The 25541-nt window shown below is 44.1% G+C and overlaps 1 protein-coding gene across 3 annotated transcripts in view; it reads right to left on the bottom strand.

Annotated features, from left to right (window-relative positions):
- Positions 1 to 16101: 16101 nt before the first annotated feature.
- LOC147023649 (stonin-2-like) overlaps positions 16102 to 25541 on the bottom strand; it is a 64765-nt gene continuing 55325 nt past the window's right edge. For 2 of the 3 annotated variants that reach the window (XM_085889285.1, XM_085889287.1), the window contains one exon: positions 16102 to 20915. In XM_085889285.1, the coding sequence (XP_085745411.1) occupies positions 20841 to 20915 (75 nt within the window). In that variant the 3' untranslated portion in view covers positions 16102 to 20840. The remainder of the gene's footprint in view (positions 20916 to 25541) is intronic. The other variant, XR_015060316.1, reaches the window with a different exon arrangement.

Below are 25541 nucleotides of genomic sequence, written 5' to 3'. Positions count from 1 at the left end.
TGCCACTATTGCTATAGGCCTACATCTCCAATGTATCTTCGTACTTATCTAATTCCAATTTAAACCGATCTATTGTTTCTGCTGCTACTATTTTTCCACGAAGACAATTTCACACATTAACTACTCGAGAAGTAGTTTAAAATATGGACATTATACATACACTCATTTCTAACTTGTTTCTTTTTATTTTGCTTGACTCAAATCATATTTGCGCTTCTAAGCTGAGTTGTGGCCTTGACTGCGAGATGTATTCTGCTTTTTTCATACCTTCTCACCCTTTTGCACCCCCACCCTTGCTTGCTCGTATGCACAAAAAGGCCCTGATTAGATGGCTCAGGGAGAGGCTACACGTTGATTGTCTCTCTCGTCAATACATGTATGTTCAAATGATTCAACTCTTATATTAAACTTGTTAATTGAACCTTGAATGAGGTTTCCGCCACACTACTCTCTGAATGACAGACCCTTATCTTAGTACATTCTTAACTCTCCTCTTCTTTACTTTCCGGCTTTGGCTCCTGGTCCTATTGCTGTCGACTCTGCTGAAAAACTCTTCTGCACTTATTTTGTCAATACCTTTCATTATCTTAATCATCTCAATGATATCCCCTTGGAATCACCTCCATTCTAATGTATATGTCCTGTCTCCTTCAGCTGCCCCTCATAGCTGAGTCTTTAGTTGTTGCTGTTGCAAATGGTTGCTGCAAGGGTTTCCGGATAGCGTCAAGCCACACAAATATGCAGGTGCCCATAGAATATTATTGGGGAATAAAAACCGGGCATGGAGGCCCTGCATGGCTGTACAAAGTTGGTTGGCACAGTTGGTGGCATCGGGAAAGGTGTCATCGGATGCTGAGAAGAATTCTCCTGGGAGACTAAGTGGTGCACCGTACACTAGCTCAGCAGTGGAGCAACCAAGGTAATCTTTTAGAGCGGTCGGTACCCAGGAGTTGAGTCAGCTCACAAAATAGAGCCATGTCGAATTGGCTACCACAATCCACAGTGATGGTTGATGGAACATCAAAACATGTGATGTCAGTGTGACGACCCGTCCAGGATTGTGCCCAATAGCCAAGGAGACTGGTTCCGCAGCACCAACTCTCTGCACAGATTATGGTCCCAATGGATGGATGGATGGATGTGTCTTCTCCTCAAGTAGGTGGTTGCCTGAGTGGTTAACACATCAGCTGAGGAAATTCAACTCTGGAACGCCAAATATGCACTTTGTGAGATTGATGACGATGCCGAAATCCTGAAAATGGGTGAAGAGGAGACCTTGGTGTTTCTGATGTTTTTCTGTGGTTGTGTCGGCAATTATGAAACCATTTATGTACATGTAGCCGAAGTATAATCCCTGGAGCACCTGATCAAGAAAATCTTGAAAGTTGTGTGCGCATTGCATAGGCTAAACGGCATCTGAAGGAATTCGGACAGGTTTAAAGGTATGGTGACTGCTATCTTCAGGATGTTATCTGCATCCACGAGAATCTTATAGTGCACACAAATCAGGTCAATCTTGGGAAAGATTGTAGTGCCATGGAGTGTAGCGGTAAAATCCTGAATATGTGGAATGGGGTAGCGGTCTGGAACAGTTGCTTTGTTGAAGGACCGGTCATCCCCACAAGGATGCCAATCACCAGGTGTCTTTTTGGTATCATGTGTAGCGGTGAAGCCCAACTGCTGGACGATGGTCTGATGACCCCCCAATGTAACGTATAGTCCAACTCCTGGCAGGCGACACGCAACTGCCCGGGTGCTGGTCAGCAAGTACGTGTGAAAACAGGGGGTCCCGTGATCTCGATGTGATGCGTGATCTGATGTTTGATGGGCTGGAATTTCACCAATGGGTGCATTATAGATGAGAAGTCATTAAGTACTTTCTGAAAAGGGCATGTTGGCATACGTGGAAGACTCGTGATATTCAGTGCCGAAACGGTGGATCCTTTACCGAGAACACTCAGCTTTGTCGAGGCATCCAATAGACGGTGATGTTTGATGTCAACAAGGAGATTTAATTGACGTAAAAACATTTGTACCCAGAATAGAGTATGTGTCATCAGCAATAGTAAACTTCCACATAAATGAATGACGTAAACCCAAATCAAGCTGGAGGAGACGTTCTTGGAAAGTAGCAATAGCACTGATGTCAGTGGTATGTAATGAATATTCTTATAATTTTTTTCTGTTCAGTGGGAGATGGTGACACGATGCTCACCTCTGTACCTGTCTCCACAAGAAAATGAAGTCCGCTAGTACAACCCACGAGGAAGAGAAGGCAACTGACATATGGCTCAAGTGAACACGTCACCATCAGTTGTGAGCCTCATCATTTTCCTGCGGCTGGTACAAGCATGATGCTCTACACTGACGCAAATTAGCACCGAAGGTCATGTGGTACCAACACCGATATGGAGTGTTCACGGAAGGTGAATGGGAATGGTAGCTTGAGGCATGGCATCTCTCTATGTGCCTGCAAGGGATACGTGAAGACCAGCATGACTGGCATTGCACAGCATTGAGCTCCAGGACGAGCTTCTTAAGGTCTGCCATTTCAGATTGTAGTTGCGCGACGTGCAGTTGTGGAGGTTTCACATTCGTCAAGGTGGGTGAATCTGGTGGACTCAGTAATACTGCTCTGGATGTCGAATTGCACTTCAACTTGTGCAAACCACGCCTGTGGGTCTTTAAGCCAGAATAGCGGGAGCTTTAACGAAACCATTGCCACGCATGAAGTTGCTTGAGCCACCAGGAAAGGTGTAGCTGCTTGATTGTTTCAGGTGAATGGAAGGTCGTTTGTAACACCTTGTTGTATCATCTCGGGGTCATCAATAATTATGTGTGGAAGGAAAAGACATCCGAGGCATTCAGAATATAAGTCAATCCTTTATTCCAACTGAAACTGACCGACCCGCTGGTCTCGTCTCTCTTCCGGTTGCACCCGGTCCAGGAAAACCCCCGATCAAGCCGAACTCAAACATATTTACCTCCAGCATGAAAGGAAAAATGATGTTGCTACAAGTCTAGCTAGGCCTGGAATCAATCTAACAGCCCTGCTCAATAATAATAAGAATCAATAATAACATAAACACCATATGCTTCCCTTTATTGATTAAGGGAAGAAAAAAACAGCATCTAGAGATAAACAGCAAGTTGCAAATTTAAGAAGAAATTGAGGCCTGAAATCAAACTAAAAAGCAAAATAGGAATTACACATAGACCATGACGTTTACAATAAAAACTAAAGTACGCTAATCAACTATTGCACACCAAAAGGTCGCAACAGGTGATAGCGCCCACATGTGGTAAGAATATTGAAATTAATCGTGATACCGAGAATTTATCAATCACAAGAATTAGTGCTGGTGTACTGCACAGCACTGTCGCTATCCTAGCACATTCCTCTTCTTTGTTTGTATGCAGCACAAGACTACGGGGTAGTATCATTGTGGAACGCCGCGGTTGTAACGCTGATGCTGTGCCCTCTGCTAGTTAGGGCAGGAGTTGGAATTTGGCAATGGTGGTGGCGATAGCTCACCGACTCTTCGTGAAGGATACCATTGGATCTTTAACGTCCACCAACAATCTTTAATGCTAGCAGATGGGACCCCTGTTTAACATCCATCGGAGGGATGGCACACGAATCGATGAATCACCCTGCCTGTGAAACTTCGGGATGACAGTTTATAGCTGGATGGAGATTCCACCACAGGCTGGACAGTTTTGAGTGTGCGTACCTCTAGGTCATAGCCTCGCACATTGTAACTTGTGTATGACAGCTCTACGCTTGTCAGGTGGCTTCATTCTCTGCCAAGATAGGTGCGGTGTCTTATCCTCACGAAAATTGACCAAATACAGGACAAAATTGAAATCAGTGATTCATTTTGAGTGCATTTTGAAGTCTGCCTCCTAAAGACTTTTGAGGACCTGCAAGGACAAAAGTTTTGGCAGTCAAAAGAAATGTTGCATTTTAGAAACCTCTCAAATGAGAAACCTCACCTGAACCACGAAGCCAACACCAGGCTTCGAATCCCGATGAACCAATGTTCCAGTCCACCACCGGATGGACTCGAGTTGAAACCCTCCACCAGCCTTCCTCACTTGGGTTTTCGGCATACAGATAGTGCAAACGAGAATCTGATACTCTGTCCGGATCGCCCGACGAACAGGATGAAAGCCAGAGCCGGTGATCCAGCAAGAGTTTTCCAAAGCATGCTTTTTAGAATCGTGCTTTTTAACCATGCTGGGGTTAATAGCCAAATGAGGAACTGAAAACCAGCCAACACAAGTTAATTGAAGCAATCACATTTAATTAATGGGGGAGGGGAAATTGGAGGAGGGAAAAGCATGTATCAACAGCAATTAAAGAACCAATGGAAAGTATTGTACTGTATTATACCAATTTATTAGATAAAGATCATACAGTTATGATTCCCCCACATAGCTCATTCGGCTCAACCACTTACCTTATGCATTCACTCAACAAATACCAACACACACTTGGGAATTCAGAAGCAATATGGTTGGCAAACCCAGAGGTAGAGCCTGCGAGAGTGTCTGGAGGCAGTATGATTCCAGTTCCAGCAGGAGGTGACTGCTCATTCAACTGAGGAATGAACAAGGGTCGCAGCTTGTTTTGCAAGCTGCATCTCAGTGGCCCCCTCTCTCTAAGCTCGGCACTTCCAGCAGGACAGACGAACACAAAACTCCTCATGAGAATCCAGGGAGCAATTTGAACTGCATCTAGTTCTCTGAGCATTCTCCAGCTCCTTTCATCTGCAGATCTCTAGCGCTTTTTATCCTCTGCACTTGGATAACCACCCAGCACACAATCAATAAACTCCTTTCACGTGCATAATGGTTTTTCCACCCCTACTGTTATAATTGCCAGCTTTTCAGCCTCAAGACAATGTGTGACTTTAAAAGAAACATTTATCAAAGAGATAATAAAGAATTAAAGGATCACAATTAAAATCTGTCTTGACATACTTTGAGACATTGTGATCCTTTCACACAGATACCATACTCCCACTCTATTCCATTGGGACCACATTCTGTGCATAGCATTGTTGCTGTCTAAGTAGTCTCCTTCACTTTTGGGTTCAATCCTTGACAGGTCACCACTCCAACACAGGATACCAGCAAGCTGGCACTCATTTTGCCGACCTCAGAAGTATGACAGGCAGTCAACCCCACCTGGTATTAACTCAACAGCCAAATGAGACTTGAACTCAGGATCCTCAGATCCCAAGCGCACCACGCTAACCATTAAGCCAACACCAGGCATATACTCCTAATACTAAATATTTAATAACGAAATAACTATACTACGTTACTCCCTTTAACCTATATCACATCCCCTCAACAAGACTATTATAATGGACCAGTAGTGATCCCTGAGTTACCCCACTACTTACATCTTCCCAGAAAGACACCCTCCCGCTTACAGCCACTCTTTGCTTCCTATCACTCATCCAGTTTTCAATCCAGTTAGCTACCTGATCAGCCACTCCACAAGTCCTCACCTGAGCTAACGACCTCGTATGTGGGATCTTATCATATACTACATTCACTGCCCTTCCCCCATCCACCCAATTAGAAACTGGCTCGTACAAGTCCAATAAATTTGTTAAACATAATCTATTTTTTGGTAAATCCATGCTGATTGCCTTTAATTCGTTTGTATTTATTTGAATGGTTTCTTATCACACATTCATCTCCAACACATTCCCTACAACAGAAGTCAAATTAACAGGTCTGTCATTCCCTAATTCTTCTCTGGATCCTTTCTTAAATAACCGTGTTACATTTGCTACTGTCCAATTCATTTGCTCCTCTGGTATCTGTCCTGACTCCAGTGAGCTTTAAAAATATCCACTCAAATCTTACGAATCTATTCGGCCACCTCCCTTAAAACTCTCGGGTGCATATTATCTGAGCCTTATCTACTCTTAGATTTCCAAGCTGTTTCTTTACTTCCTCCACTCCGACCTGCATCGTTTGTAAAAGCTCTTCCTCACCTCCTTGATAGATACAAGTAAAACTCCTGTCAGTTCTTGTGTAAATGTTTAAGTAATATAACTATAATTTAACGCGGTCATCTCACTTTCATCACTAACCAATCTTACTGGGCTATTCCTCAATGGGCCTACAATTTTCTTAACCTGCCCTTTACAATTATGACTTACAAATTTAAAGAATGCCTGATGATTATCTACCATAGAAAACACAATGTGTGTTTGTGTATTTGTTTGTGTGATGTCTGTCCCCCTTTCAAAATGACGATTTAAAAAGGGTTTTGAAGGCCAATCTTTTAACACGACTGTGTGTTCACTACGGTCTATTTTTTCAGGATAAAAAAGCTTGAAAAACATTTCCCATTAAAGAGTTATTATATCTCTTCTTTTGGAAATATAGATGGTGACTTGCAACCAGGCTTCAATGGTGGTGGACAGAAGCATTTAAAAAAATAACAATAAATTAAAGGTGCAGGGAGGTGGAATTCGCTGCATGTGATGTGTAGCATGTGCACAGTAAAACGAGTGTTCATTTACAAACGTGCGATGTCCAATAAATAAAGAAGACATAAACACACCTGACGCTAGGCCGAGGCTTCAAAGTTTGGCACGCTCACGAGGCTGTACTCTCAAAATGAAGGTCCCATAAGATAAAGAAAATCGGGTAACATTTGCACATGTAGTGCTTTAAAATAAGGCTTTTTCTTGCTACAAACATCATATCCTTCCAATCTGAATATTTCGAATAAAATAAACCCGTCATTTGTGACGGGCTTTTATACGAGTGTTTAATATTCTTGGCTACATCCTTTTCTTACTCTCTTTTGGTTTGTCGAGCTATTTTCTTAACTAGCCTCTGTTTACACCGATAATTGTACAAGTCTAACTTCAATCCTGTTATTTTGTACCTGATAAATGCCTTCTGCTTATCCTTAATAGGACTCCAACACAGAACCTCCCTGTTCAACCACCATTGTCTTTTTCTCCAAATTAATTAACTCCTTTCCATTTCCAGCAAGCTCTTTACCAGGCTGCTCCTAAAATGTACCTCCTGGTTCTACACAATGAACATCAGTCATAGTAGTGCTTTGCCTCGAATATCTAAAAGTGACAATGTCAACTTTTGATGGAAAAAGTGAGAGAGTGTCATAAGAACAGGAAGCTCTGTATTGCCTTTGTTGATGTCAAAGCTGCCCTTGACTGTTTCTACAATCAATCCCAATCACTCATCCTTCAAGGACTTGGAGTGCCACAAAAACATGTTGGCTTGTTCATATTTTTCCATGATAAATAATTATACTGGAGCTGCATCAGTAATCTTCACATCGACCCTGACTGGATTGAGCTCAACAGCAGGGTAAGTCAAGGCTGTGTTGCTGCTGCAAATCATTTTAACTGGATTTATCGATCATATGCTACCTGGCACTTAGCGAGCATCTTGAACACATACCATTTCCCTGTTCTTTTCCCAATGACATTGGCAATTTTATCAAGACTCTGACTATCTTTGATTTAGATAGCTTTGACCAAAGCTTGGCTTACAGGTTTAGCTGGACCAAGACAAAGCCTTTGCACCTTGGTGAAGGATCTGCCCCAAGTTTGATTATGCATCCATAAAACGCACTTCATCAACACATTATGTGAAGGCTGCAGAATTATCTGTTCAAATGAAATTCTCCCAGAAAATGGACAGACAGATTGAGAAACTTAGAGAGTGGGAGATTTGAGGCTTAGGAATGGAGTCTTAAGTGACAAATCTGGTGATTCAAGTCTTGATTCAAATTCCCTGTCATTGACAAAATATGCTAATCATGCTTTGATATAAAATAGTGCTGTTGCTTTGTGTCCCTAAAGCAAACACCAACCTCAAAGCTCCCTCATGTACTTTCACACCATGTAGTGTTTGTTATATACAGTAAGTCTCGACTTTGTTGAAATCTAAGCACACTCGGTTGTTTCGTTCAAGTAAAACAAGAGAAGTATTTAATTTTGTAACAAACATCTGGCATTTCATTATTTATCACAATTTGTGCATGAATAAAAGTATTTTCATCCCACGAGAAATAAGAAATAAATAATTAAAGTGTGAAAATAATGATTTCATATTTGAGGATTGACAAAAGCTTAAGGGGAAAACTCGCATTTTCTTTTACTTAATTGCCAATTGTGAATTAAAAATAAAAGTTTTTAAGAAAGTTTGCAAAACCAATTATATTTACAAAACTAAAAGGGCACTCGGTAGAGCACATACCACCGCTACGTTATACCTGATCCACGAGAACATATCGGACCCAATACATTTTTGAAATATCGTGCTATACAGGACTACATCGTTTTTTGACCTATCTCTCAATGGTGAAGAATCACTTTAAAAATTAAATAATTCTCGTATCCAGATCCAGATTCGGATCCTCACCAAAATCGATTCAATTCGTTCTTGCAACAGACTCAACCTGCCCACCAAGTTTCGTCTGAATCTGTCCACAACGTTTTGAGATATCGTGTACACAAAGAAACAAACAGACAGACAAGCCGAGAGGTGGACATGGGTAGTCGACTACCCAATAGAACCTGACGCGATGGGCCCGTTCGATGGGGAATGACCTGGGGATTAAGCACAAGAAAATTCATGATTCTAGCTTCAAGGGTTAATGCTGCAGATTGTTTTTTCGTTAAAATACCCCCCACATTTAGAGGTTTTTCGGCCGTTGCTAGACAACGGAGGGGTCCATAGCAACGGTTCTTTCACACACATAACTAGGACATACCATGAACCTACCATACCAGTTTCATGTATATCTGACTCGTAGTCTCTGAGATATAACGAACTTCGTTTTTTTATTGTTTTCGACCAGGGTTCATTCAAAGTCTATCTTCTCCGACAGTTTTCATAGGATCCAGCTGGAAATTTTTGACAAAGAGTTTGATTGTAGTGCGTATAAAAGCCTGGAAGCCGATTTTTGATTTTCGAAAAAATAAATTTTTTATGATTTTTCAAAAATTTCAAAGTCCCGTTACTAGGCAACGGGTGGTTGCTTAAGGCCCAGTCACACCTTGACGTTTTAGCCAGCTTATGCCGATTTTTGAAAAATTTGTCTAAAATGCTGGCACACGCCGACTACGTTATGGGTAAGTTTTGGAAACATTGAGAGCATGCTGAAAAACACTACCATACGTCGTAGTACGCTGGCTTTCATCGTTGTACTTTGTGGTTGTCCTCAAATTTTAGCATGCTTGAAATTTGTTAGACTTATGCCAGCGTATGACTCACAAGTTCCGCTACGCTGGCCATAAGTTGTAGGCACGTTATGCGATCGTTGACACACGTCAAAACACGTTACTTGTAAGTTAATCATAAGTCGAAACACGTCGAGGTAATGTTTAGCGTACCCGAAACTTATTCCTAACCTATGAGTAACGTGTTGTAGGCACGTTATGTGATGGTTGACACACGTCAACACACGTTACTTGTACGTTACTCATAAGTCGAAACACGTCAAGGTAATGGTTAGCGTCAGTGTTCCAGACTCTCTGTTTTTTTTTTTTTTCTTCGGTGTGACGGTGATGTTGACACTTCGATTTCTAGTGCGGTTATGATTTAAATCGTTGAGCGGCAGCCTATTAACTATATTATATTATTATATTATGACTGAGGGTTGGGAGGGTAAGGTTGAGGCCGAGGACTGCACTCCCCCGACTCCCCTCTACACCTCCATACTCCCCCCCTGCTCACCTCTACACCCCCTAATCCCATCTCCATCTCTCTCCCTCCAAACTCCTCTCCCGTTTTCCCCTTTCTTTGTCTTCTCATTATATCTCCCTTCCTTTTCTATTCTTCTTCTTCTTCTTCCTTTTTGTCTCCTATTCTTATTCTTCTTCCTCTTCTTATCCTCTCCATCAACACGTCACTCATGACGTTTCACCCTGAGAAATACGTCACACATGATGTGCACTCCTCAGTCCAATCGGCTTCTCATTCCCATCATGGCAGTGATGACGTCATTTGTGGAAGTCTCTTTTCACCAACCCTCGCCCGATTTTCTTTCTCTTTTGCTCCGAAGGAGGGTAAAGCCCAAAACGTCAGCTTCTCTTCTCTCCAAGGCAGACCAACTTCCATCTCGGGTAATTTATTACTCTCGCCGAAGGAGAGGGCATTGCATTTGGGTCTGTTTGTTTGTTACTTGGCGAAAAAATTTTTTCGCCAAGCATGTTGGTCTGTAGCGTCTGTCTGTCTGTTTGTTTATCACACGATTTTTGGCCACAGTTTTAAAGCAATTGTTCTGAAATTGTTTGTGTATGTTGATGACCAGCCAAGGAGAACAACACTTAATTTTGGTGAAGATCTGAATCCGGATCTTGATCTGAGAAGTTTTTTATGTGATTCTTCACCATTGTCAGGTCAGGTCAGGTCAGGTTCAGGTCAGGAGGTTGGTCAGGTCAGGTTCGATCTGTGACCTGCTACAGGTACCATGTAAACCTGTACTAACCTGTTCCATGGTCGGGTTGTCGGCGACTAAACCGTCTCCCCCACCAGGTTTTCTGGTGAGGGGGGTGTTTGGATATGGACACCCAGCAGGATTAAAAACAAAACCTGTCAAAGGGCGGAGGAGCTCCTTGTGAGCCAACGGCCATCCATATCTAGTGCCCAACTGTGTCTGCAGACATCCTCCTGCAGTTGGGTTACTTCTTATTAGGAGGTTGGTGGCAGGATTTGCACTCCGGCCACCGTAAAACCCTTCATTCCGCAAAACGTAAAAACGCAAAAAAATCTGAAAACCCACTCCGTGGGAGTACCTCCTGTGCAGCTTCCCTTTGCAGGGCAGCTCACCGGATGATGGGATTGGGGCAAAGCCTTCGGGACCCCCAATCTTTGATCAGAGGGAAACCACGGGGTAACATCCCTGGGTCAGATTGCGGGAGAGTGTGTCAGAGTGGTGCTGAGGTGTCGTCCACCAGACGGCGGTCTCCTTTGGTTAACCTGAGGCGGTCCCTTCGTGTGGGTGACTGGAACGTCCTATCCCTAAGAGAGGATGATCACCTGTCTGTGTTATCATCTGAGCTCAAGCGTTTGGACATCGGGATTGCAGCTCTCTCTGAGGTTCGGAGACCGGATTGCGGCGAGATAATGGTGGGTGGTTACACCTACTATTGGTCTGGTCGCTCTGATGGTTACCATACCCAAGGAGTTGCTGTAGCTGTGTCCAATAATCTGACCCCAATGATAATTGAGGTAACACCGGTCAACGAGCGTATTATGAGATTAAGGATCCGTCACTCCTTAGGTGTCATTTCCCTGGTCTCTGTTTATGCTCCGACTGAGGCGAGTGATCTCACCGTGAAGGATGCATTCTACGCCACACTCGAGTCTGTGGTTGATCAGTGCCCCAGACGAGATACACTTCTAGTCTTGGGGGATTTCAATGCATCGACTGGAACTGATAGGGACGGTTATGAGGTGTGTGTTGGTCCCCATGGGTCAGGAACTATGAACCAGAATAGCACTAAGTTCCTTGACTTTGCAAGAAGTCATGGACTTAGGGTGGCTGGTTCATGGTTTCAGCACTCACAAGCTCATCGCTGGACTTGGTATTCCAACGCTGGCGGTGTGGCAAAGGAGATTGACCATGTCCTCATTGACGGTCGTTGGAGGATGATCCAGAACTGCAGGGTCTACCGGAGTGCTCAGTTCCTCAATACTGACCACAGGCTTGTTGTAGCAACTCTAAAGCTGCAACTTAAATCCTGGAGAATGGTACCATCCCAGCCTAGGCTGGATGTTGCCAAGCTCAGGGATGAGAGAGTAGCTGAGGAGTTTGTGAACAGGCTGAGTGGACACTTGGGGGGTCTGGATGCTTTAGGGGGTCCTGAAGAGTTGTGGAGCGCCTTCAAAACCACCGTCCTTGATGTTGCCGGTGGATGCCTTGGAACTCACCGCAGGGCAAAGAAGAATTTTGTCTCTCGAGGGACACTGGATACCATTGACCAGAGTCGCAGGGCCAGGCTGAATGGCAGAGCTGAGCTGTTCAGGGAGCTGAGGCGTAAAACTGTACGTGCACTGAGGGTGGACAAGGAGGCCTATGTGCGAGGAATCTGTGAGGGGGTAGAGCATCACCTGTGGACAGGTGATTCTCGTCCCGCTTACAGGGGAATTCGCGCATTACGTTCATCCAAGCCCATCCCTCGGAGCACTGCAGTTCGAGCAGAGAGTGGTAGGCTCTTGACAGAGGAGTCTGAAGTGAAGGCCCGCTGGGCCGGTTACTTTGAGCGGTTGTACCAGGCTGATCCCCCAGCTGTCGAGTTGGACGTCAAGGGTGTTACAATCCCAGTTGCTGACCCTCAAATCAACTGTGGTCCACCTTCGCTTGTGGAAACACGGGCTGCGGTGAACCAGTTGAAACGGGGCAAAGCTCCAGGGATCTGTGGCATCCATGCCGAACTTCTCAAGCCTGGTGGAAATGCTGCACTCGTGTCGTCGCATGCAGTTTTGTGCTCTGCCTGGAACACAGGCATCATCCCAACTGACTGGAAGAGGGGCCTTGTTGTCCCTCTCTGGAAAGGGAAGGGTGATCGCCAAGACTGCAACAACTACCGAGGGGTGACGCTGCTCTCAGTGCCGGGCAAGGTCTTTGCTCGGATAATTCTCGATAGGGTTCGCCACCATCTGCTTGAGCACCAGCGTCCAGAGCAGTCAGGCTTTACACCAAAGAGGTCAACGATTGACCGTATCCTTGCACTTCGTGTCCTCACCGAACGCAGACGAGAGTTTCGGCAGGGGCTGCTTGCAGCCTATGTTGATCTCTGTAAAGCGTTCGATTCAGTGAATCGGGATGTCCTCTGGAGGATTCTTGGTCTTCGTGGGGTGCCACCAAAACTGATTGATCTGATGTCTGAACTCTACTCTGGTACTGAGAGTGCTGTGAAGTGTGGTGGTACCGCCTCTGACTTATTTCCAGTTGTTACTGGAGTTCGCCAGGGGTGTGTACTTGCCCCCACACTTTTCAGCACTTGTATGGACTGGATTTTAGGGAGGATGTCGGAGAGATCAAGTTGCGGTGCATCGTTTGGGAATGTCAAGATCTCGGACCTTGATTTTGCAGACGATGCAGTCATCTTTGCGGAGACTTTAGACATCCTTTTGGGGGCCCCCGAGGTGCTGAATGAGGAGTCGGAGCCGCTGGGATTACGGGTTTCTTGAGTCAAAACTAAGATCCAGGCTTTCGGTGACATCTTGGATGCTGCTGTCCTGTCTGTGTCTGTTTGTGGTGAGGATGTTGAGGTTGTGGAGAGATTCACTTACCTTGGCAGTGATATTCATGTCTCTGCTGGCTGCGAGTCAGAGGTCAATAGACGTCTGGGTCGGGCCTGGGGAGTCATGGATTCACTGGATCATGGGGTGTGGCGCTGCCGGTACCTGTGCGGGAGGACGAAAGTCCGAGTCCTCAGGTCCTTGGTACTTCCAGTCTTGCTCTATGGGTGCGAGACTTGGACTCTGACCAAGGATCTGAGACGGAGACTTAATTCCTTTGGTACCAGGTGTCTTCGGAGAATCCTTGGCTATCGCTGGTTGGATTTTGTATCCAACGAGCGGTTGCTGAGAGAGACTCGGATGAGATTTGTTACCTGCATAGTCCGTGAGCGTCAGTTGCGGCTGTATGGACATGTGGCTCGTTTTCCTGACGCTGATCCTGCTTACCAGATTCTCTCAGCGAGGGAGTCTCATGAGTGGAGGAGGCCAGTGGGCCGACCACGTGCCTCATGGTTGCAGCAGGTTGACCATCATCTCAAGGAGATGGGGATGGGCCTGGCATCTGCCTGGGGATGGCCAGACGGAGGCCCCTGGAGTACCGGCGGAAAGTGGACGCAGCGACGCGCTGTTCTGGCACATGCTCCCATACCTGACCTGACCTTCACCATTGAGCAAAATGGGCCAAAAATTATCGAGAGCACAATATCTCAAAAAGTTGTGAATGGGTTTTGACAAAACTATGTTGGATGAGTTGGTTTGGTGACAAGAACAAGCTGATTCGATTTTGATTCGGTCAGGATTCAGATTCGACCTATCAGTGGGATACAAAAATGTGAACGGTTCAGCCTGGCGGAGGATTACACTCTACCGAGTGCTGTTCCATTTGGCCAAGGGTCACTCCATGAGTGATCTGTCATTTGTTTTTGTTTGTCCGCACAGACTGTTGTGGTTTTTCTCCGCATCCACTTGGCGGATTGAGAAGAAATGTGAACCACAGGAGCGATGACTGAAGTAGAATGTTTTATTGACGACTATGACGTCATATGTCACGTGGTGTTGGAAAAACGGAAAATAATTGGACCTCTGTATCTCTGAGACCACACCAAGGAAAAAATTGAAACTTGCATGCGGCAAGTATTTCTCATGGGGAATAGATATGATTTTATGACGTCACAGGTGCCTTTGTTATGACGTCATAATTGCACATGTAAAATGCGACATCTGATTAGAATGAAAAATTTTGAGGTTCATCTCGGGATAAAATGGTCCACAGAAAAAAAAATGATGACGTCATCGGTCACGTGATTTGGCAACTATATTGTTTTAAAAAAAAGAAACTTTCAAAAAATTTTTAAGTGGATGAACAGATCGAGGTGAAACTTTGCACATATGACAGCCTATCCATGAAGAACAAAAGGTTCACATATATGACGTCATAGGTCACATGGTTTGGCAGCCATCTTGGATTTACCCTAAAACCTATAAAAAATCTTCTTCTCCAAAATGGCTGGACAGATAGAAAGGAAACTTCACACACATGTTCCCCAAGCCATGGATATACAAGTTTGTGAAGGACTAATTGATAGGTCACATGGTTTGGCAGCCATATTGGATTGAAGAAAATATTAAATAATGTTTTCTCTGCAACCACTTCATAAATCGATGTGAAACTTCACAATTTATATCGTCTTGATGGGGAATACATTTTTTTAATTTCAATTTGATCTAGCAGTCATAATTATTTAAATTTTTGATCTGGGTTCTTTTTTAATTTTTTTGAATAAGGCTCACTTCACTGTGCCTGGATGGGTTTGAGGGTCGAGGAGTAGCAGGTGAAATGTGAATCCTATCCAGGTTCCTCCTAATGACTTCATCTTTGCTTTTTGCTTGTTTGAGTTCCTTCTGATTACTCCAAATAGAAGCACCCGCTCCATACGGGAGCCGTCAAGAGGGTCATGTTATTATATGTACGCCTATTTTACTCCAAGGGGTCCCAGGATTTCACGCCCATAAAATGGTTACGATCGGTTCAGCCGTTTTTGCAGTATCTGGGAACAGACAGACGGATAGACGGTGAATTATAGTAAGATGCAGGACGGGACCTATTTGGTCTTCCATTTGATTTGAATTTTACTTTTATCCCATTCTAAATTCAATTGAATAATAATTAAAGAAACGTCATGGATCACGGTCAGGTGGCCAATCAAAGCAGGGTTGCCTCAAAGTGGGACGTCTTGGTACCCGGTCATCACTGCCAGCAGTTATAAAGTGGCAGTTCTAATAATTATGTCTCTTATTAATTACATAACACACCAGTACACAAACGCCACACAAAGTACACCACACAAAACTATACAAACACCACACAAAACAAGTCCTAGCGAGGGTCTGCAATCTCTGATTGCTCTTTTTCTTGTTTCCTATTTGTTTTCATTCATTGTTGCCATCCATGCAGATTGATAGTTTTGTGCTGAGTTTATCAATTGCATTCTAATGAAATCCCGACAAATTGGAATCAGTGAATCCTTTTCAGGAAATTTTGAGGTCTGCCTCCCAAAAGCTCCTAAATTCTTGCAAGACCAAAATGATTGTCAGTCAAAGGATATGATGCATTTTAGAACTTTTATACTCTGTGTTAGTTCAGCAATATCGTCAAACGTTTTCGGAAATCCACATGATAAGGCACTTTCTGCCATCCCACCCACTCTCGCATTCCAAGGCACATCCAGCCATTCCAATTTATGATGTCGACAAAGATTCAAGTGCAATGCTTTGATGTGGTGGAGACTTCTTCCTTGGATATTTCAGAAACTGCACACCGACAAATTATGGCAGTCAATATAGAAGAGGATGTGCATTTAATATGCCATCATACAAGGTAACATAATTACTATCATGTAAGGAAGGGGACACCAGAAGAGAGAATGTAAATCGAGATAAAATCACAATTGAGAAGCAGAGGAGGCAAAGCAGAGTAGGGAAGTGTAGTAGCTGTGGGGAGGAAATGAAAAAGGGGCTTCAAGGAGTAAAGGGAATGGCACAGGCAGGGAAACATTGGTGGAGAATGGGAGGTATTAAAAGTGCTGTCGTTTTTGTTTGTCATCAAAACATGGCGATCGATTGATTCCGATTTATACTGTAACTGCAATAGCAAAAGTGAAAAAGATTGTGCTGTTTATGATTGTTTTTGTTTTTTTGATGGAATCCCAACATGCGTTTGAGAAGTCATTATCGATTGCTATGCAGAAGCTTGCCTGGAGATTATAATGCGAATTTTTCCTAATCATTCGGATTCTATCTGATGTATAAAACAGAGTGGTGTCTGTATGTATGTTTGTCTGGTAACTACTCCGCGACCCTTCACCTGATCGACACCAAATTTTCAGGGTATACTCAGGGGGTCCCTATGTTTGTCTGGTAACTACTCCGAGATCCTTCACTTGATCGACACCAAATTTTCAGGGTATACTCAAGGGGTCCCAACATATGTTTTCCACTAAAAAAAAATTCAATAATATATTTTTTTAATGAAAAGTTTTCTTTATTTTTGCATTTTCCGAATTTCTCATAGGTCTTATTATTTGGATTATTTCTCCATTGTGGTGGATCAGAGTGGGCCGGAAAGGGCTCCGCTAGTAGTTTAGTGAAGATTACTTCAAAAAGTTAGTGATTGTCTCATCACATACACAGATTACTTTTCATGCCTTTTAAATATTAAGCAATACAAAAAAAGAAGTCAATACAATTGAGAATCATGTGCCTTTGGCTCTATATTATTATGATCGACTCCAGCATCACATGCCTGTGAGTCCATCGAGATCTATTTCAGCATCACATGCATTATATGCACTCCTGAAGTCAGCAAACATCCCTTCCATCCAGAAGGAAGGAGCAGAAACATGCCCTACCAACCATAGTCCAATAAGATTGCTTTCAATTACACTGAAGACATGGAATCCATCATTGCTTCTGAAGTCATCTTTCCTGTTTCCAAACAGCCTGATCTTTGATTATCAGTTTGGATTCTGTCTCGGCCACTCAACACTGGAAATGCTTCTGTTCCTCTCTCTGCAATGGTTGGAGGCTCTCAATCTCAAAGAAAAGTTTGGAACCCTCTCCCTGAACATATCTCAGGCATTCAACACAGTCTGGCTTCTTGCTTTGATTGCCAAGCTCCCTGCTGTGGCATATTTCTGACTTCCTCCACTCACAGAGTTAACGTGTTGCGATCAATTGAACCTTCTCTTCCCCTCTCTCAGTGGATGCTGGATCTCCTCAAGGCAGTGGTTTGAGGCCAGTCTTGCTCCTCATCTATATAAATGACCGATATGATGCTCTGGAAAACCCTATTTTCCTTTTTGCCGACGACTCCACTTTGTGTCATACAGAAGGACGGAACCCCATCCCTCTGCGAGGTAGAGAGCAGCTGTGTCTCTCTTTGCTGATCTGAGAATAATTAGACAATGGTCTGATAAATGGAACATCGTACTATACAGTATATAATCTGAGAAAGGTCTGCTTGTTTGTTTGAGTGTATGTTTATTTGACTTCTGTGCACTCCTGAACCACTGGAAGGAATTTGATAACTTTTGGTGATATGGGAAGTGCATGGGGAGACGAGGCAGCAAAAAAAAATTCAGTCTTCATGGTTCAAGGTAGAGGGAGCACTCCAATTGTCTCTGGAAATGGGTATTGTATAGCACTGTTATCAGTGGGGGATGAGGAACAAGGAACAAGATTATCTGTGGGAATAGCCTCATCCACAATGACAGGTTAATCGCTAGTGTCATTCAATCCTAGAAAAACCTCACAGTCTAATCTTTTCACTCCCAATGCATCATCAAACGAAACCACCTATCTCTTTCCTTGTTCATCCATTACAAGAAGTTCAGCACCTTGACCACCATCAGGCATGACCTTTCCTGGGCCGACCACATAGCAAAGCCTAACTCAAAAGCCAACCGAAAACTGTGCCTCGTCCGTCGACCCAAGTCCTTCTTTTGAAAATCAGAGCGGCTCACAGTCTATGAAGCCTTTGTAGCTCAATGGAGTACTGACTGCTCTCTGCTATGGAATGGAGCCCCAACATCACAACTGTCTCTCCTGGATTCTGTAGATTATAAAGCTCTCAAAATTATTGTAATCTCCCATGATTATGCCGAAGCACAGTTGATCTCCCTTGATGATTTTCTACCATCTATTTTCTGATATTGCTCACTCTGTTCCTCCAACCCTCTCGATCTTCTCCACGATATACATGGTCTTCCAGTAACCCTCTCCTGTTGAAATATCCAAGTCCAGGCTGAATGTACACCTGAACTCTTTTATTCCTCACTTCTCCCGTCTATGGAACCATCCTACAGAAGCTGTTCTGTCTCGCTCTTCCCTCCAGGGCTTCAAGCAAGCAGTGCACCACCATCTCTTGTCATGTCCCAATTCTGTCCCATGTTTTTTATTACCCCATTAACCTTTCCTAACCCAACCATCTTGCTTGCTAGTCGCAGAGTTTCTTCACCTTCTCCCTCTCCTCTTTTCCTGGCCATTTATTCCCCTGATGTTTGTCCCACTGTCAGTTCCACCTTGCTCTTCCTGGAGCCTCGCTCCTGTAAAGAAAAAGAGAAGAAAAAAAAACACTAGTCTTCATCAATAAGACTCGTTCTTCATTCTACATTTGGATCTATTCTGCTATCTCGATCCAAAGAACCGGGATCTGGATCTACTTCAGCATCACATGCCCACAAGTCTCTATCTGGATCTACTCTATGCTAGACATTCTCCCTCTCTGCTGCAATCAGGGTGAAATCTTCCGTGATGATTGTTCCGATCACTCCATGCTCAAGGTGTGATGAAATTATTTTCATCAACGAGCCTTGACATAAGAAGAGACCATGTCATGAGACCATTTTTTTTTAATCTGGAAAAGCAATGACCTCTTTTATTACCCCACGTGCGAAGTGAAAAGTGGGGTTAAGCAATCGGTAACTCTATCTGGCTGTCTGCAAACATCGGTCTATGATCGAAGGACTACTCGATTTCAATTGAATGTTGTATTTTGAACACAAGAACATGAATCGGAAAAATAATCTGCAGTTTAGCAGTACTTTGGCTCTGAATTTGGCAATTCGTACAAAATGTAATCCCATCTTCCCGTGACATCCCTAAAAATTTACTTTTTTATAGATGTCATGAAGGACACAAAAAACAGGCATGAAGAACGAATTAAATGTGCCAAATAAGTTGGTGTAAAAGATGGTGTATCAACTTCAGTAAACTTCCCCAAAAAGTTGATTTTTTTTTTCTGCAGATTTTAAAACCTTAATTTTATTTCAATTGAATTATATACTTGAACACTATACAGGGTGGCCTGAAAGTCTCTTTACCTCTCCCCAATAAAGCATTCGTTCTTAAAACCTTGTTGCGCAGTACTTACAATAATTAAAAGTCATTGTATTTGTATGTGCTCCATCATTATTTTGACACCTCTGAATGGTTAGACAAATCTTCTTAGACATCTGCACTTGAGCAATTGTTGGGCCTGTGTTTGCTCTTCAACACATCCAAACACAAGCAACCAGCCGCCCTTCGGCACTGCAACAACTTGTGTCTGCCACGCCATCGAATTTCTTAGTGACTCTCGCATCAGTGAATCAGTGTTGCCGCATACCATGGCAGCGGAAGGGCAGAGGGGAATGGAGGAAGGTGCAATAAATTTAGAAGGGATAAAGCGACTTTCAGGCCATCCTGTACAGCACAAAATCACCTGGTTGGCACTTTAAAAAAAATCAGTTTTTCACTACTTGGACAAAATATTACGCCATTTTCTGCCATTTCAAACAATCAAATTTGCCATGCTCTCGGCTTTGGGGAATGTCGAGATTCAGACAAAATCGCAGCTTGTCGGAAATGTATATTATGCTCAGAAACGCAAAGCAAGAGTTAAAAATACCTTTACATGTCCTTTTCCTCAAGACTGTGCAGGGTAAGGTGTTCTATGAACTCTCTCGTTTATATATGTGAAAGCTTTACATTGAGAAGGAGAGTGGACCAGCCATCGTACAATTGAATAATCCATAATGTTTTGTGTTGGAAACAAAATTCCAGCCTTCCTTTCTTCAAACATTTTTAGCTCACCGGTACTTTAGTCCGGTGAGCTTATGCGATCGAGCAGTGTCTGTAGGTGAGTGAGTGAGTGTCAGTCTGTAAACACTTCAGTCATTATTTTTTGAACCAAACACACAATTTTGATGAAACTTGGCCAGAAGTTTCATATCTGATGCCGAATGAAGGTATATTGACCGCATAAAAATCTGCGCTCAAAAAGGGGGTCTTTGGGGGGGGTTCACTCCACAAAATAGGTATTTCCTCTCTTCTCCGAAACTACATACACAATTTCAATGAAACTTGACTACAACCTTCATCAGCTGTGAAGCAAAGTTTGTTCTCAGCATTAAAAAAAACAAAAATCAGGGTCGATGTGAGTCTACGGGGTGAGTGGGGGTTGGGGGGGGGGTTGAGTGTCTTTTGCTCCTGTTCCAAGTGAGCTTCAGGACAGGCGGTCCTATTTTCATATCAGCAACACATTACTGTTGAGTGCATTCTCTTGGTTCGTCAACATGATTGCTGTCAAATGGCCCAAGTTGCATTTCAACCTCCACCTGGAAAAAAAGCACAAACATTGATTCAACTTTCTGTATTTGAAGATCACCGACTCATGACCAGTCATTAAGGAATTGTTGTCAGAGTTGGACTGAACAATAAATATGGATTCCTTCTCCAAGCATTATATTTCATCAACTTATTTGGGAGTTACAAGGTAAATTGCAGGGTTTTTTGGTATACAAGGTCAAGGCTCGTGGACGAGCTAGTACACTGAATGGATCAGGACGCATCAGAACAAAAGCAACAGTAGACAGAGGGGGGAAATACCATCAGCAGGGTGGAAGGATAAAATAAAGGGAGACTTGGACAAAGATTGGGACAGGGGAGGAATGAGAAGGAGGGAAGGCTGAGAGGAAAAGCTGAGATGGAGGATACATGCCTTGGCATTTACTGTGTTTGATTCTGAAGCCAAATATACTGTCATATTAGTACTTGGCATCCAGAGTGTTGTGACATCAATGAGCCTGCCACTGTGTCAGCCATTGAATGTGACGTTGGACTGCATGCCCCAAATGCCAGCATTCATTGGTGGATGTTAAATATTTATGGGTGTCTTTCATTAGAAGGTATTGGAGATGGACATTGTGTGACAGTGTCAGGGCAAAAACTGTCCTCAATATCCAGAAATTATGCAAACAAACGATATTCATGCAAACAAATGAAAAAGCAGAGACCAAAAGGTGGGTGTGTTTTCAAAATACACATGAGAGGTGCAAGTGTACAATTGAGATCAACAAATGAGATGAGCAGGATGCTCTAATTTTTTTTAATGAATCAAGAACATAACAACACATCACATGTTCAGTGATGTGGAGTGGAATGCATTGAGCGATTTCATCATCCTCCAATTGAAGAGCTTTGAGGCTGCTTGTTCAGAAGAAAATAGGTGGAGCTTTGACCTTTAGTTCTGCTGCCTTAATTTGTGAAGGTCACATTATATATACATTAGCAAATACAACCCATCGCTTCGCTGACGGAAATGTTAAGGAGAAGGGGAGTGGTGAGGGGGGGGGGAGAAAGAGGGAGGGAGCGAGAGGAGGGAGGAGAGAAGATGGAGGTGGGTATAGAAATGAGGGAGGGGAGGGTCAGAGATGAGGAAGGGGAGGGATAGAGGAGGGAGGTGGGAGAGGGAAAGGAGGGAGGAAGGAGAGGGAAGGGAGGGAGTGAGAGATGATGGAGGGGAGAGAGAGGAGGGGCAGCAGAGAGGGTGAGGAAGAGTGGATGGGGGAAGTGAGAACAGAGGGGGAGGAGAAAAGGAGAGGGAGGAAGGAGAGGGAGGAGGGAGAGAGGAGGGAGGGGGAGCAAGGAAGGAGGAGGAGTGAGGGAGCGAAGAGGAGTGAGGAATGAGGAAGCTCGTAAGGGGATAAGAGCGATGAAGGAGAGGGGAAGTGGGGAAGGGGTTTGGGACGGGAAAAGCACGAGGGGAGGCGTTCTTAACTTGCGTTTGGTAGTGGGACTTCTGGAGAAAGGGGAGGGGGTGGTTGTCTAGGATTGCATGACATGGAGTAAGTTAAAACAGCACATTAATACAGTATGCAGAGACCGCCAGAAGATGTCCATGGGGGTGGAGAGGGGAGGGGGTTTGGGAGGAGATAAGCATGAGTGGAGGTGGAGGGAAAGCAGGATGGATGTAGGTCCTCAATGCCGGACATGAAATCAGAGCCATATCCCGAGACATATCACGGCTGTTGACACGTCTGGCACCCTGCCCTACTCACCAAACTCTCTTCCTATGGTATCCAAGGACATCTCCACTCATGGCTCGCAGACTTCCTCTCCTGTCACAATCAACGAGTGGCCCTAAATGGAGTTCTTTCATCCCCTCTTTCTGTCCAGGCTGGAGTTCCTCAAGGTAGCGTTCTGGGCCCTGTTCTTTTTCTGGTTTTCATCAATGATCTCTCCGACTCTCTGGAAAATCCTCTTTATCTCTTTGCTGACGACTCCACCTTCTGCCGTACCATCGGTCATCCCTCACACCAGCAAGCAGCAGCTTCTTTGCTCACTGCAGATCTGGATAAAATCGCAAACTGGTCTAACACGTGGAACATGTCTTTCAATCCGGACAAATCTCACTCTCTCACTATGTCTCTTCGAAAGGACCATTTAGAAAACCCCCCCATCCACTTTCTCAACAATCCTCTGGAAGAAGTCCTTTCTTTCAAGCTTCTGGGTCTCACGATCTTCCATGACCTTTCCTGGGAAAGCCACATTTCCAACCTAGCCTCCAAAGCCAGTTGCCAATTGGGAATCCTCCATCATGCAAAGTCCTTCCTTGGCCCACCTGAGCTCCTGACCACATACAAAGCTTTCGTCTGCAGCCTTATGGAGTACTGCTCTCCCATCTGGGCTGGTGCTCCTGCCTCCCACCTTTCTCGGCTTAACGCTGTCGAAACCAGGGCATTTAGGATCATTGGCATCTCCCATGATGAGGCTGAGTCTTTGGGCCTCTCACTCTCTCAATGCAGGCTGGTCGGTGGTCTTTCTGTCATCTACCATCTCCTCTGTGGTATCGCCCCCCCCCCTGCTGTGTCTGCAATTTGTCCCCACCATATTTCCGCAGGGTGCTCAAGGTCTGCCAACAACCCCCTTCTGGCAAAACTACCAAAATCACGAATCACTTCTCACCTTGACTCTTTCATTCCTCTTTTTCCTGCCGTTGGAATAAACTCTCTCACTCTGTTCAATCCCATTCTTCCCTCCAGGCCTTCAAAACAGCTGTTCACCACCACCTTTTATCATCCCCCATCCAAATCCTCGATCTTTTCTACCCCCATTAATCAACCCCAAGCCCACCTCCTACAAATTCCTTGCTTTCCTTCCTGAAAGTCCCTGCAATGTTCATCTTGTATGCCCCGTGTTCCCCGCCCTGTCCCTCTCCCTTCCACAGATCTCCTAATGTCTCTGTTCCCCACTGTTTTGTCTTTCCCACTCCCTCCCCTCTTGTCTCATGCCCCCCTTGATGTGCATTGTGTGTTAGCTCTCATACGAGCCTCGACAAGGTATTCAAAAAAAAGCAGCGTGATGGGAAGGGAAGCAGTGTGATGGCAAGGGAAGGGAAGGCAGCATGAAGGGAAGAATGCTGTGTGAGGGGAAGGTAAGGGAAGGCAGGCAGAGGGGATGGGAAGGGAAGGCAGCACAAGGGGGTGGAAAGGCAGCGTGACGGGTGGGGAAGGGAAGAGAGATAAAACATGCCCAAACAGCAACATCTTATATTTAACCTCTGGGTTAGGGAAGGCTGAGAGGGAGAAGGGTGGTAGAGAGAGGTAGGAGAAACAGGGATAGGGGTGGGATTGGGGTGAAAGAGGGGTGAGAGGGAGAGGGGAACGGAAGGGGTGGGTGAATGGGAGGGGAGTGGGGAGAGAGGGGAGGGGAGAGTGTGCTGAGGGGGAGAGGAAAAGGGGGATTACAGGAGATGTAACACCCAGTTTAACGTCCATACGAAAGATGGCACACACATTGATGAATCATCCTGCCTGTAAAACACTGGTATGACAGTTTAGAGCTCAGTTGGGATTCACACCCAGGCTAGACAGCTTCGAGTGAACGTACCTCTCAGCTATCCTGTCATGATGTGGCAATTCATTGCTTTGTAACGAAAAACATTTTTTACTCAATGTAATAATCTAATTTATTTCGCCTTGTTAATGCTGGAAATGTACACATGGACAACCGCACTGAGGTATCACCATGGAAGCTTGGAAAGATGGAAGCTTGAAGAGCACTCCAAGCAAGCCCTCCACGAAACGGTTGAAGAAACTTTAAAAAACGAAATGTTTAATATTTTTATGTACTGTATTTATCTACACCGAACTGATGGGTCGTATCATGAAAGGAGATCGAAGTAAAAAAGGAAACGTGATGGAAAATCAAATTTCACATTTTCAGCGAGCCAGTTACCATCCGAGGCATCGCAGAACAATGCTGGACCAATGCAGGCGAGTGGCCCCTGAACTTTGTTCAAGTCGATCGATATGCAGGATTCAGGGACAATGTGAATATTGTAGAGCATTGGTCAAGTGACTTAAGCACTCCAACGAAACGGTTGATAAGGAACTGCGAGTTTGGCAAGCGATTACTGATCGCAGATCCATCACATGAAACACCAGGCACCACAAGATGCCCACGCGATGTCCGAATTGGACAAACACATTTTTAGTAGTCGGAACCACTGTTGAAGTCTCCAGGAAACGTCGATTTTGCACCATTGTTTTTAAAATTTGTTTATTGAAATTCCCCCAAAACAAGCGTGAAAGCTCCTTAAGGTTTTTGGGATGTGTGCAATACATACTGAAGTCGGTAATCACACTGACTTCAATCTGCCAAGTCATATATATATATATATATATATATATATATATATATATATATATATATATATATATATATATATATATATATATATATATATATATATATATATATATATATATATATATATACACACACATATATTGTGTGTGTGTGCATGCGCGCGTGCGCGTTGTTCATAAGGTATAACATTTTATTTCTGTTAACTCCCCTCTACCCACCTCTCTCTCACTCTCTCTTTCTGCCCCATCCTCACCCAACCCCTCCTAATACAGAGCATCACCCTGCCACACCTCTCTCTCTCTCTCTCTCTC

This window comes from Eptatretus burgeri, chromosome 7, assembly GCF_056783735.1.
Source record: "Eptatretus burgeri isolate ZD-2024b chromosome 7, Ebu_testis_v1, whole genome shotgun sequence".
Lineage (NCBI taxonomy): Eukaryota > Metazoa > Chordata > Myxini > Myxiniformes > Myxinidae > Eptatretus > Eptatretus burgeri.
Note: the sequence above shows the minus strand (reverse complement) of the source record. Positions and strands in the feature narration are given on the sequence as shown.